The 14,822-nt window shown below is 36.8% G+C and overlaps 1 protein-coding gene across 1 annotated transcript in view; it reads right to left on the minus strand.

The window, feature by feature from the left end:
• CDC73 (cell division cycle 73) overlaps positions 1-14,822 on the minus strand; it is an 89,230-nt gene that overhangs the window by 68,122 nt on the left and 6,286 nt on the right. Inside the window, exons 4-10 of the mRNA XM_082426938.1 lie at positions 13,350-13,412; positions 13,214-13,266; positions 9,973-10,061; positions 7,462-7,678; positions 3,552-3,650; positions 1,717-1,795; positions 8-72 (exon numbers count right to left, since the gene is read on the minus strand). Of these exons, the coding sequence (XP_082283064.1) occupies positions 8-72; positions 1,717-1,795; positions 3,552-3,650; positions 7,462-7,678; positions 9,973-10,061; positions 13,214-13,266; positions 13,350-13,412 (665 nt within the window). The remainder of the gene's footprint in view (positions 1-7; positions 73-1,716; positions 1,796-3,551; positions 3,651-7,461; positions 7,679-9,972; positions 10,062-13,213; positions 13,267-13,349; positions 13,413-14,822) is intronic.

Genomic DNA, 14,822 nt, shown 5'->3' on the forward strand with positions numbered 1-14,822 from the left:
GACTTACCGTTACAGACTTCAGTGTCATACCATGATAGGTGCCCATAGTGTCAATTTTGAAGCCTTCCGTTTCTATAAAGAAAGGGAAGTTACCATTAGACTTTACATATTTCATGATCAATAACAAATCTAAAGTAATAATCTACATTATATCTGACAGTTCAACAGACTAACAAAGCCTAGAATCTACTACAGATATAAAGTTAAATTACATACTTGTGAAGTTAGAAATTTTAAAAGGAATACTGGTCTCCAAAATACATTCAATACACACCAATGAGCCCGAAGTGCAAGCTGGTTAGGACTATCTATCTCTACAACTGTGTTCAACGGTCATATAGTTGGTTGGAAATATCAAAAATTAGATTGAATAAAATACTTTATAACCCCCAAATTATTTAGTCCTAATATTCAACTACAGCACCACTAAAAGCATCTAATACCATGAGACCTCCTTAACTTATAAAAAGCTGTGTTCCAAAATCACAATCATCAGCATATGTTATGTAATTCATAGAAAAGCAACGTTGTAAGTAGCGACAGGGACTCCAGGACAGAGTTCCAGTATACCTTTCTGTGATGGGTCAGATATTAAATATTTTACACACTGCAAGCCATACAGTCTCTGTCACGACTCCTGAATTTTGCAGTTGTGGTGCGGAAGCAGGATGAACAACATATGTAAACAAATGAGCACAGCCTGATTTGGCCCAAGGAGGTTCAGATTTGGTCTGTGGGCTCTAATTTGTCAACCCCTACTTTATATAATTCATCCCAAAAGAAAAACATTGCAGTGGATAAAAGAACACACTACTGTCTTTCTACGCCATGGATTCAGTACATGCCTTTATCCAGCAAATGAAAGCAGCACACAAAATTAACTGTATAAAGACAACAAACCCTTTAATAAACTTAAATGGAGATTTCAGATTATGCAGGAAAAAAAATCATAAATGATAAACTTCTAGTTGCCTCTATCTCATTTTTTCATGAATAAAGTCAAGATAAATGAAGATCCCAAGAGAAGTTACACTGACATCAGTCGCATGCTCACGAGCCACCTCACTGCTGTGGAAATGGTTCACTACTGAATTAGCCGTGTAGCTATCACAAAACAAGTCCTCACATGGCTACTCTATAATCTATGCTTCCCAAGTTCTCAATGTATACCTTTATAAATGGGGAAATATGATTTGATAGATAGAATTTCCACTCTAAAATAAACTTTCAGAAAACAGAATTAAGGCTAATAGCAGTAAATATTTATAGATAGCTTATTATATATACCAGTTACTATTCTGTGGACTTTATTAACTAGTTTAATCCCCACAATAACACTAAAAGATAGGGACTACTATTAACGCTACTATTAGTATCGTAATGACACACAGGAGGAAACTGAGATAGACTGCACTTAAAGTAACTTATCAAAATTATTCTGTAAAATGCTGGACAGTATTTTTAGGCTTTGCAGGCCACACGATCTCTGTCGCAATTCAAACTGCTGTCACAGCACTAAAGGAGCCACAGGTAACACAAAAATGAATGAGCATGGCTGTGTTCCAACAATACTTTATTCACGAAAACACGTACGTGGTGGCACAGACTTGGCCTGCAGACGTTAGTTTGCCAACCCCTGCCCCGAACACCAGGCCACGCTGCCTCTCAAGTTCAGCACGGCCACGGTAAGGGTAAGACCAAAATTAAGTAACTTGCCTTCTTTTCCTTTGAATCTTTCCTGGTCGTACCTGTTGTAGGCAGCTGGAATAGGCTGCTTGGTACGCAATGTGGGATCCTGTAGAAAAATATAATGAGTTATGTGTCAATATTGTTTAAATTGTTACTTAATACTCATAATAAAAAAGCCACAATAAGGGTATTGTTTTCTAAGCCTTCTTCTTCTCAATATTTGAGCCAATAAGACAAAAATGAGGAGTAGATAAAAGTGGGGAATCATCTGAAGCTGATATTCAAGATACTTTTAACTGCTAGAAAATTACCATCCCTGCCAGGGACAAGGCAAAGGACCCCAAGTAAACGTGCACGAAGGCACAAAGCAAAATTCTTAGACACTGCAGAAATAAAATTGGTGTACTTAGTAATTTCATTCTAATTACTTAAATTTCTTCACAAATTAATAAACTGCCTCCAGTTATGAATTATTTTTCTTTAACGAAAAAAACTTTTAATGCAAAGCTTATTGAGCTGACACTTTGGAGCCTTTTAACTGAATTATTCCAATTACTAGTCCTTATATTAAATAAATAACAATGACAATAAACCCATGTATCAATGTACAGTGTAAAACTGAAGTTAACAAAGGTGTTTTTTTTAAATACTTAGAAAAACTTGCTGATCTAATGATGTATAATTTAATTCACAAATACTTTATATAAAACTCAGTCTGTAATAATCTAAAGAAGGAGATTTAAAGAATATTCCCAAAATTGCTTGGGAAATTCATGGTATTCATAAAGACAAATATGCTTCATTTTGTTACAATAGGATGCTACCGCTATTATTATTCCAAATAAAAGATACTCATTCAAGACTGTCACTAGGTATACACTTCTTTCGTGAAATGCCAAACATTAAAATTTTCAAGTATTTTAATGATTACGGAAACACAGAGAATATTCAGTCACGAAGATAATGGCTGAACTGTTTTAAGATTTGACATAAATTTCATGCCAGCTGCTATTCAAGATGTCAACCAATTCATAACCATAGGCGCCCTGTGTTTCACCATAACTGCACCTGCCCCACTACCTGTCTGACTCATTTGTATGTCCCGCTAGACTACAAGCTCAAAGGGGCTTTTGTTCTTGTCCCTCTTGTATCCTTGTCAGCAAACTGCCTGACCAGTAAGAGGCACTTAAAAACTTGCCAGAAAGTCACCTCAAGTGTTCGTCTCAATACCGGCAAAAATTCACTACCTCTCAAAGGGTAAACACCAAGGATTTCATGAACAAATAAAACTACTACTTCTTGCAAAGACTGCATTAGTACTCTACCAAATTTTGACATACTTTCAAAAATTCTATATAAAAAGGTTTTATTTGCATATTATTTTTCCTTTGCTGAACCTTATGAAACTGGCTTCATAGATTTCACTTATATGTGGAGTCTAAAAAAGAAAACAAATCAACAAACCAAACAAAACAAAAACAGACCTCACAGATGTAGAGAACTGGTGGTCACCGAAGGGGTTGTGGGGAGTTGGGGCAAAATACGTAAAAGTGATTAAGAGGTACAAAATTCCAATTACAAAATGATTAAGTCACAGGGATGCAATATACAGCATAGTGAATACAGTCATTAATACTGCAATAACTGTGTATGGTAACAGACGGTTACTAGACCTACGGTTCTGATCAATTTGTAATATACATAAATGTCGAATCACTATGTTGTGTACCTGAAACTAATATAACATTGTATGTCAACTATGCAATAAAGAAGCAAATAAATACTTTAAGATGTTTTCAAAATTACAACACGGAATAATCGCTTTCATTAAAATTACTACATAAGCAGTAAAACATTCTTACCACAGGTGCCGCATTTGGGGCCGGTCGCTGTTCGGGTGCCCGCCCTTCTTCTCTGGCTTTTACTGATTGAAGAATTGCAAAGATATTCTTGGAAAAATTCTGAAACAAATGGATTTTAATTATTAAGTCCACTTAAAATTAAATATCCAAAAGCAGTAAGTTTACTTAATAAACAATTTCAGACTCAGTTTTCTTCCTATCAATTCTTCCCTACTACATCATAATGAGGTATGATTACTACACACGTAAGTAAGAATCAACTGCTAGTAGGAAATTCATCCAAAGACCAATTATTATAAACCCCGTGTTACTCACTTATTTTCATTTTACTTAAAGTGCATAACTGGCTATAAATTCATTCATATTTTCCATTTATTCAAATATGTAACCAGGAAACAAGTTAACATTAAAAAAAAATAAAAATATGGCAGATTTGTTGCCAAGGGGGCTTCTTAATTCTAAAAGAAATTAATCCTTCTGAAAGAAATCAACTACTATATTCTCTTCCAGGTATAATAAACTCCAGTGCTAATTTCAGACTGCTATAATTTGTATGAGATGTTGAAAGTTTTAAGATACTGTTTGTTAGGACTCAACATGCACTTTTCAAAGTTTTTAAGTTGGAAAGCAATTTAAAAATTTTACTTAACTTTTGCATGAACAACCTTAGCAACACTGAACAAAGCTGACGAATCTGACTCCTCCTTCCTTCATGAAATATTCTTCTTTTACCTGAGTCGCTCCCTCAGTTCTCCTGGGGCTCTTCTAATTCTGCCTGTCAATCACTTATCATTTTTAAGCAACATGTTATTACTATAAGCCAAACACCTTGCTTGGCACTCAGATACAATGATGACTAAGAGAGACATCGTCCCTGTCCTCATGAACCTCAAATGATTTCTCTTCTCTAGACAATTAAGAATACTGTTTCTTTGGCTTGGACAGCTTGTCCCTCCTAATTACTTTTTACTCTTTAGGTATCATTCTCCCCTCTTTGTTCTAGACCAAGTTAACTGTCCTTCTTGGGTAGCATCCCTGTAATGTCATATGTCACAATTACTGCTTATTTAATTTTCTCTCTCCTATTAAAGAATATAACCTCTGCGAAAGCCAGGACCAATGCGTCTCTAGTGAGTGCCCACCACGTGCCTGGCTGGTAGATGTTGAATAAATATTACACAAATAGACGTGTATACAAAAGGAGAGACAGACTGAAACATAACTTTAACCATTGCCCCACTAATAGTACTTACAAGTTCCTATAATTCTTTAGGACAGCAGACAAATGTCTCACAACCCCTTCCCAGTCTCGAGAATTATGGCACACCCCAAAGAGTTTTATTATATAGGTTACAATATTTATCACATTAGAAATTTGAAAGTGAAATATTTTAAAAATATTAATTCCTGCAAAAATGAGGGAAAAAACTATTCCACGTAAAAATAACTTGTTTTTATGAAAAAGTATTTTCCAAAATGCACAAAAAGTAATGACAAGGAAGAGTGGCACTATGTTAAATTTAGGAAACTGTTAAGGTCTCAGTAGCAAAAAGAAACCTCCCAAATTCTAATTTTCTCATGAAAGTTCGCATTTTATTACTGGCAACAAATACTGTCAGTTCCATTTCTTGAAGGAACAGGCTTTCTTCCCTCATTTTCGAAAAAATGTCAAATGCACAAGTGCTCTTTGTGGAGACAATCATCACATTTTGGGATGCAGGAGTGCTTTGTATGCTCCGATTTCATCACAGAAAATACTAGAAAGACACATACTCAAAGGTTAGGATTTAATAAAATTAGTAAATTTTCAAATTTCACCAAGGACATCATTAGTAGGTGAAGAACAAAATGGCTACTAGCAAAGTTTGGTGCCAATGCTTTGATTCATGCCAAGATGCCAGCAGTTAACCAACCACTGCTTTTGCACCAGCAGTGAGAAGGTCAACACAGTGACATATTCAAATAAAATCTTAATCCTATTATGAAAATAGCTGAAAATATGAAAGTCAAATTTCATTACTTTAAAAATAATAAAGCATTTCATGAGAGACACAAACTCTAGAAGAATCAATCAAAATGTTACTAGCTATCTTTGTGCGGTAGAATTACAGGAGGTTATTACCTTCCTTTTAGTGATCTCTTTTTATCAATCTTTCAAAAATGAACATATACCAGTGTATGTAAGTTTAAAAGTATGTTTTAAATAGTATTATAAAATCAGTCTGCCTTTTTGTAGGGTGCTTGCAGTGGTAATGTAACTACAAAAGTATGTAGTTACATTTCTCATGGAATTTTAAACCTGTCTTTTATTCCAGAAACTCAGAAAATAAGAAAGCCCTGATACCTGGTAATAATGAAGATCTGTCAAAAATCACAGGGCCTTTCAGGGCTATAAGTACCTAAAAAGGTTTTTTTAGAGTTTTGCAGATGAGAACAGTATAGAGAGGCTATCAGTTAAAATCGTTGTTTCTGACTTTTAAAAATGTTCATACTCATAGAAGCAAACCTAGCTACGAAACAGTTCTTCTAGTATTAACTTATTTTTAAAATTACACATTGGTGCCAACAACACTAAATTATATTAGAACACTAAGTTTTGAAATGATGGTACAATCCTGCCACCTAGAGCTCAAACAAAATTGTTCATTTCAAACATTACAATGAACGTTGGTAGAACAATATAAATAACAATATTTAACTATTAGCCATACTAGGCAGTAAAAATGAGTATCAACAGATCACTTTATTTTAAATACAAAAATGAAAGTTTACTCATGTTCTCAAATTTCTCTATAATTCTAAGCTCTGGAGAATGATTCTTAACCTTGACCTCAAGTACTTTGTAAAACAAGTCAAAGTACAAAAGAAAAAGAATTCTTTCCTTCATATATTCTTTTCTAGTAGCTTTATTCCTACTAAAACGGCACAGTAAACTTAAGGCCAGAATCCAAAAAAAACGGCAAAGAAAACCAGTCTGCCTGGACCAATATTAAAGTTCACTTTCATCAGTAATCTCACAACTTCTATAAACCTTCTCGCCAAATCACCACTGTGAACTGTGCATCAGTGAAGAATTAACATTTAAGGGAAAATTCGGATGTGTGGGAGGAAAAGACAGGTGGAAAGAGGTAAGTGAAACAGAATCAATGCAACCTTTTTGGAGATCTATTAAGATACTGAACATCCAGTATATTTCAACTTCTTATCTTTCAAAATTTAAAGTACATATCTCCTTTAATCAGCAATTCACTTCTAGGAATTAATCCTTTTGCTATATAGACATAAATGCACAAAGGTCTATGTACAAGGATGTTTAACGCAGTTGTTTGTAATCATGAATAGGAAGGGAAGGAGACAGGGAGAAGGAGAGGAGGAAGGAGGAAAGAAGGAGAAAGGGAAGGAAGAAAACCCACAATAGCAAACCCGTAGCAAAAAACAAAACAACTCCATTAATAAGGAATAAACATCCACCCAACAGACTATAATGTATCAAATACACTCAATAAATGTCTGCTGACTGATTTTCGTTAAGTTCTCTACTTTGTGAGGAAAAAAATTAATAATGGTATTAATGACCAGAGAGCTTGCCATCAATATTCCTTGTTCATTAAGTTTAAGCAAAAATCTCATCAACAAGAAAACTGTAAATCTCTTTGGATTTACAAATGAGGTGAAAATAAAGGGACTCGCACTTTGAATCAGACTTTTTCATCAGCTTCTCTGGTGACCACCAACCAACCACATGCTAGAATGGAATGGTAAATATGGCCCCTTAGAAGTCTACATTATTACTGATCTGTCACATATAAACCTGAAACTTCCTCCCCATGGGAAACTAACGAGTTTTATAACCAATCGAAGATGAAACACACACACTGACTCTAAGGAACAAATAAAATGTTTCAATTACCTTTCCTGTGCTCTGTAAAATAGTTGTTCGTGTCCTCCACACCCTTTCTCTGCTCACAATATCTCGGGTCACATCTACTTCAGCATCCACAAAACTCCTCTGTTTTAGGGCAGTTATATCATCATCCAAGTCAGTCTTGATGGTAGATCTTTTCTTAGCCATAATTTTGGCTTTGATTGCAGCAATTTTTTCCACTGACATAGCTTCAGACAAAGACCTGAAAGCAATTTCTTTCTTAATATTCACAGCAAGGATCTCTTGAGCACATCATAAAATATTTTGTGACATTTTTAAGTTCCCGGTAATAACACTGTAAGTGGCAATAATGAAGCTTTCCTTCTTATATATAAAACTGACATGCTTGATAACTTATAACCGTGTAAGAGACCCTATAGAAATATTGCACTATAAGCATATTAGTAATTTCTTAGAAGAAACAATGCAAAAAATTTTTCACATTTTTTTTTAACCTCTTGCCCTCCCAATCAGAGAATTTTGCACAAGCTGATCACATGCCCTGGGACACCCCTCCCTCACCCTGCCTTTAAAACTACTTTGCTGAAACCCTTCGGACTGTTTGGGTTTTTTGAGCACGAGCCACCCGTTCTCCTTGCTTGGCCCTGCAATAAACCTTTCTCTGCACTTCCCCCCACCCCAAAAAAAAGCCCTTTTCTATGAGACTTTTACTTGCTAACCCTCCCTCCCATCCATGCCAATTATACAAACACATACACATATGTGAGCATGTGCATGCACCACCCTGGAATGGGGGTAAAAATTTTTCATTCTGTGAAGAATTCAGTTTAGGTTTTCCTTGAAACTTATTTCAAGGTTTCAAATCTATATGTTACAATGTACAACATATCAATTTTATAGATGACAGAGGCTTTTATATGCCACACAAACATATACTCCTTTTAAAGTCTAGAAGATAAAACAGTATTTTGAAATTTTCTTTTTCTTTCCTTTATTTTCAAATAACATGTGAAATAGCAAACAGAGCCTATGCTTTCAGAACTATTTAGAAAAAAAAAAAGACTTAACAATGAAAGTACAGATTTCATTAAGATGACAATCTTAAGCTTAGTGTTATTTTTTACAATGTAAAACAAGAAAAAGAGTTTGGATACCTTAACAACAGTTGATAAAATTATTAGTCTAATCACAAGATGACAATCTTGAAAAACGTTTAAACGTGGGAAAAGGACAGGAATTCCTGCAGGTTTAAACATGGTAGTATTATATAGTATGTATTTTATTTACATTAGGTATGAAAGTATTTGCTCAAAGTATATGCTCAATATGCATTAGTATTCGACTCATTTTACATACTACTACACAACTTTCCCTTAAAATCTAAAGCATACTAGCATACCTTGAGCCAAATTCAAATACTTTTCTAAACTATAATCAAACGTGCACTGGACATTCAATCATTGAACTTTTACTTCCAGCCAAGATGAAGTAACAGGGACTGGATTAACCCTCCTGTCTTGAGACAACCCGTCAAAATACATAAAACAACAGTTTACACAATACATGACATCAAGCAATGAAAGACGGTGATCTCTAACAAACGAAAACTAAATAAGTCAGTCCTATGAAAGCTGCAGGTTATGGCCTTGAAAGTTTCCAACATGGCAGAGGGAGGAGAACCCAGGCAAAACAGTGTACTTCCTGATCTGAGCAAATGGTGCTGGGATTCCAGCAAGAACAAGGCGTATGGAAACTCACAGGCCAGAGTACCTGGGAAGAGAGAGCTGCACAGAAGGTCCCCCTGGAGTATTCCAGCAGAATACTGATTAGCACATAAGCAAGTGGAAACTAAAGCTAGGAACAGAACCACCAAGAGTAGTAGAGGGAACAGTGTCCAGCACTCACTCAGGAAGAATAATAATACCTGCTCCCACCAGCCAGACTGAAAACCTCATATTCCTGGGGCAGTAGGTAGAGTTATTCCCCAATGGTGGGGAATAACTACCCTAAATTAACATTGTTCAAAATAACAAACCTTAAAATCAAGACTCAAAAGGAACAAACTGTTTCCAAGTGATTTAACTGTGTTCCCAAACAAAACTAAAGAAAATTTAGAAGAATACAAAAACATCTAGCACTCAACAACATAAAATGCAAAATGTCTGGTATCCAAAGATTATAAGGCATATAAAGGAACAGGAAAATACAAGCCAAAATGAGGAAAAATCTAAGCCAAAAACACTATAAACTGACACAGACGTAGGACTAGCAAACAAAGACATTAAAATAATTAATGCAACTATTCCATATGCTCAACAAGTAAAGACATGGACTGAATATTTAACCACCTTGTAGAGATAAAAAATACAATGTTGGAGACTACAAATGTAATGTGAATATAATTACAGAAGAAAATATTAGTGAACTATAGAAATTATCCAAAAGAACACATGTAGACAGCATATTAATACCCCTTTTCTCCATATATACTTACATATACCTAGACTGCTCAGTTTCTACTAAAGAAATTCTTACCTGATCTGTTCAGTCTGTACAATCCCTTCTTTGTGACCCTCCAAACGAGCAGCCAATCTCTCTTTATCAAGGCGTACACACTCTTCATCCTGAAAATAATTACTCAGTGAATATTTTAAATTTTTATTTAACTTGTAGAACAACAACAAAAAGAAACACTGCACATAACTTTTCCTTACCCAAGTTCCCACCTATAAAGTCCCAGGCATCACTGGCCTTTGGTCAACTGTAAAATATTTTTAGTTACATAAAGACAACAATAATAAATATATGTTGGATCATGTAAGATTAAAACTGACTAAAAGCTTACAAATAAACTTTAGTAAGTTTTTTCTATGATTAAGTGTTCTTCCCATAACATATCATAGCTACTTTTATTCAGAAAGATAACATACAACAAATAAATTCCTTCTCTTCAGGAAAGTTTATAACTAAATTTTATGAGAAGCCTTCGCCACAGTCAAAAATTTCATTTTGGGTCTAGATTTTTTTCATCTGTTGCCCCAGGTCCTGAATCTATCAGCACAGAACAAAACACCAGAAGTGAAACTTTAATGGTTTTCAAAGTATGCTCCTCAGAACATCAGGAGCTTCCTACAAAGTGCCCATGAGCCACTTCTTATCTGAATCCAACTTCGGTAGCTCGACTTTTACCTCATTTAGATATTAGAATCTCAGGTAAAAGTCAGTCTGAAAAGTGTTCGGTTACTTAAAAACAAAACTTACTAATTCTGATCTAGTTCAATGCCCACATTCAACAAACAAGAAAACTGAGAACCAGAGTCAGTGTCTATGGCTAACAAATATGAAATTGTATAAAAACCATCAGTACGTTCAAGAGGTCCAGAGAGATGTGCTCCAGTTGTGTTCTAACCATGTAAAACTCGAAACAGGCATATTGCTGAGATGAATGCAAAGATTAATATTTTAACAAGCACATTAAACTCTTTCCATTTGTAAGAATGATTTAACACATATTACTCAAGTTCCTTTGGAAACTGATTTTTTTTTTTGGTCGCGCCGTGCGCCTTGTGGGGATCTTAGTTCCCCAACCAGGGATCGAACACGGGCCCTCAGCAGTGAAAGCAGGGAGTCTTAACCACTGGACTGCCAAGGAAGTCCCAGGAGACTGATTTTAGAGACAACTGCAGCCTAGGTTTTAACCAGATCCTAAGGTTTCTCTCTGCTAGCATAGTGCCCAGCACGTCCTCAATATAGATCTGCTGAACTGAAAACTGTTTATGTAATATATCAATAGCTATTTATGTAATTCATTTTAACCCTACAAATGCTCTAGAAAGCATTTTATAATGCTATTTCTTGCTGGTTTCTAAAGTTACCAGATCCTAGCAATTCTGCATTTCTGATACATTCAATTATTTTTCAAATAATTAAACCACGAAGTTCACATTTTTCCAACTAAATGGTATCTCTAAATTCACTTTTTAAAATTTATTTATTTTATTTTTGGTTGCGTTGGGTCTTCATTGCTGCGTGGGCTTTCTCTAGTTGCGGCGAGCGGGGGCTACTCTTTGTTGCGGTGCACGGGCTTCTCATTGCGGTGGCTCTTGTTGCGGAGCACGGGCTCTAGGTGCACGGGCTTCAGTAGTTGTGCACGGGCTCAGTAGTTGTGGCTCGCGGGCTCTAGAGTGCAGGCTCAGTAGTTGTGGCGCACGGGCTTAGTTGCTCCGTGGCACGTGGGATCTTCCCGGACCAAGGCTTGAACCCATGTCCCCTGTATTGGCAGGCGGATTCTTAACCACTGCGCCACCAAGGAAGTCCTAAATTCACTCACTTTGTACCAAGTGGGTTATAACCTCCTTACACACAAAGAGAGTTGGGGAAAATTTCAGTTTTACTGCCACAAAGTTTGAACCCAGCATAGTGGACTAGGTAGGAACCACACTGCCTGGGCTCTAATTCCAGTTATGTGCACCTCAGCAAGTCACTTGTCTCTGAGCCTGTTTGCTCACAGATGACATGCACAGTACTGCCAACTTCAGGAGGTGGTGGTGAGGATTACATGAGTTAATGATATACATAAAGTACATACAGTATCACCTAGCACAGGATAACAACGAGCTAATTATCACTATCATCTGAAAAACATCGCATCCATGTCTCAGAGTATCTTTAAGTAAAATTATGTAATCTTAGCATCAAATTTTGTCAGTGATTCTACTGTATGTACTTACCAACCAACCCTGTCCCTTTAAGTTACCTTTCTTACCCTTAATTGTGGATGCTTTGCTGTTCATGAAGCAGGCAAAAGGTACAACTATTTGATTTTTATTTAAGTGTGAAATGACAAAACTTAAGTTTCTAGTAATGTTAACACTACTGGTGACTACAAGTGTTCTTCCCATACTGGTCATTGATATATAGCCAGTTCAGTCATTTCTCAGATTTTAAGTGTGCCTCTAATACATGATCCTCCATCTTCAGAGGGTTTATATGCAACTGATCTGGGGCTTGTTACAAATTTAAATGAACAGTATTGTACTCATACAATTTAAACTCCCGAAGTTTGTCTTATGCAGTATACGAGCTGGTCAACAAATTTTCTTTTCAATGTTAACTGCATTACTTACAGGGTTCTATTTAACATGAACTACCCTTGTTTACCAATACTAATATTCCACTTGCTGGCCATAAAATGCTATCAAAAAGACATATAACCTGATCTGTCAATATTGGAAGAAGTAACTGGAATAGGCACTTCATTTTCACAGCTCTTCAGAGTGGAGTAAACTCCTACACCACCTTATTCCAGAGGTAGGCACACCACAACACAAAGGCCAAATCTGGCTGGCCATCTGTTTTGTAAAGTTTTACTGGAATACAGCCTCACCTGTTCATTTATGCATTGCCTATGCCTGCTTTCACACTGCAGTGGCAGAGTCAAGGAGCTGGACAAAGACGACAAGGCCCAAAAAGCCTGAAGTAGCTACTATCTGGCCCTTCACAGAAAAAGTCTTCTGACCACTCATCTAGGCCAACACTTTCATCATAAGGATATAAAGGCACAGAAAATAAAGTGACTTGTCCATCACACAGCTTGTATGTGAGAGATCTTACACGATAGCTCAAGCTACTTATTAATCAACTGTTCATTCTAATATTACCACTTTTCCAGGAAAAAACAAGTTCTTAGGACTACTATGAGCAAAGAATTCTTACTACTACATGATTCCGATCTCCATAAAAAAAACGAATCACTTTTAAAATAAAGTTCCATTACCTCAATTCGCGGTTTTTTTGCTTCTGCCAAAACTTCATCTGCAGCTCGTTTGACTGTAAGGAAAAAAGAAGTAAATAAATGTATAGTTTGGGGACTGGTGTTTGAAAGTTCAATATAAACATGCAACAAGACATACCTTGAGTAGATCTCTGCAGACCTATTTCTAGAGGGGCACTTCTGTCTATACTGGCCGATGTTGCTGAAGATTTAAAAAGATTTCTGTGAGAAGATATAAATATTTGAACACATGTATTGGATATTATTACAAGTGAATGCTCAAGATTTGTTATATTTCTTACTTTATATATGGTTATTTCCCTTAAAAAAATAAGTTTTAAAGCAGGCTTGTAAAAGCATTTTATTATAAAAGATTAATCTGTATTAGAAAGTCTGTAAGAGGACAAACTTTTTTTGACCATTTAACTTACAAACTAAGATAACCTGACTGAAATCAACTTCAAAGAATATACTCCAATATCACAACACATGTACATAAAAGTGTATGTAAACATAAATAAAAGCATAAACGTATACATATAAGGGAACAACATTAGAGCACAGCTCTGAATGGGGTGGTGAGAAGTGCGTCACGTGACAACGCAGAGAAACAAAATGTGACACAGAGGGAACAGCAAGTGCAAAGACTCTAAGGTTAGACAAGCTAAAAGAACCAGGAAGACCGGACTTCTGTGAGCAGAGGAAGACTGGGAGAGGACGAGGGCACAGAGACAGGCAGAAGCACAACCGCGACGCTCAGGAAAGGGGGATGAGCTGCATTCTGAGTGTGACGGGAAGCCACAGGATGGCCTTGAGCAGGTGGGTGGCACAATCAAGTTCAGATGCTTTTTCAAAAATAGGTCCCTCTGAGTGGTGAGCAGAGGCTACACTGCAGGAAACAGCGGAGCGAGGACCTTCGGGAGGGCTACGCAATGGTCTACAGAGGAAGGTGGGGCGGGGTGGGCGTACGATGGTAAGAAGCTGTCATACTTTCAAAGGTGAAGAAAGGACTTGCTGATGGAACGGATGTGAGCTGTGAGAGAAGAGAAATCAAAGATTTCTCCAGGGTTGGTGGTCTAAGCAACCGTATGAATGAGGTACCATTTACTGAGACGGGAACACTGGGAGAACAGACTTGCTGCTTTCGTTCTGTCGGTGGGGAGAAGGGAAGGCAGGAATCGGCACTCTACTTTGGATATGTTACGTTTCAGATGCCTGTTAAATATCCAAGGGAAGATGCCGACAGTGAACTTCTAAACGTGAAGCTCAGGAACACGTCAGTGTTGGAGATGAGGAAGCAAGGAAAACAAGTGAGGGGGACAATGAGTAGAAAGAGAACCTCAAGAGTCCGGTGCCCCAAATGTCAAGTCAGCAAGGCTTTCCAAAAGGGAGCAAGCAGTCAACAGTATCAGATGCTGAGAGGTCAAGTTAGCCGTGAAGCGGAGAGACCAAAGGATCTGCCAGCCCTTACGTCAGCGCTGAGCTCGTAACGGTGATCTGAGTGAGGTGGTGAGGAAGAAAGTCAGACAGGAGTAGATTCAAGGGAGAATCAGAGGTAAAGAGGAAGCAGTGACACCACACAACCCTTGCAAAGAATTTTGTAATGAAGAGG

This window comes from Balaenoptera physalus (genome assembly GCF_965194825.1).
Source record: "Balaenoptera physalus genome assembly, chromosome: 1".
In the NCBI taxonomy this organism is placed as follows: Eukaryota; Metazoa; Chordata; class Mammalia; order Artiodactyla; family Balaenopteridae; genus Balaenoptera; species Balaenoptera physalus.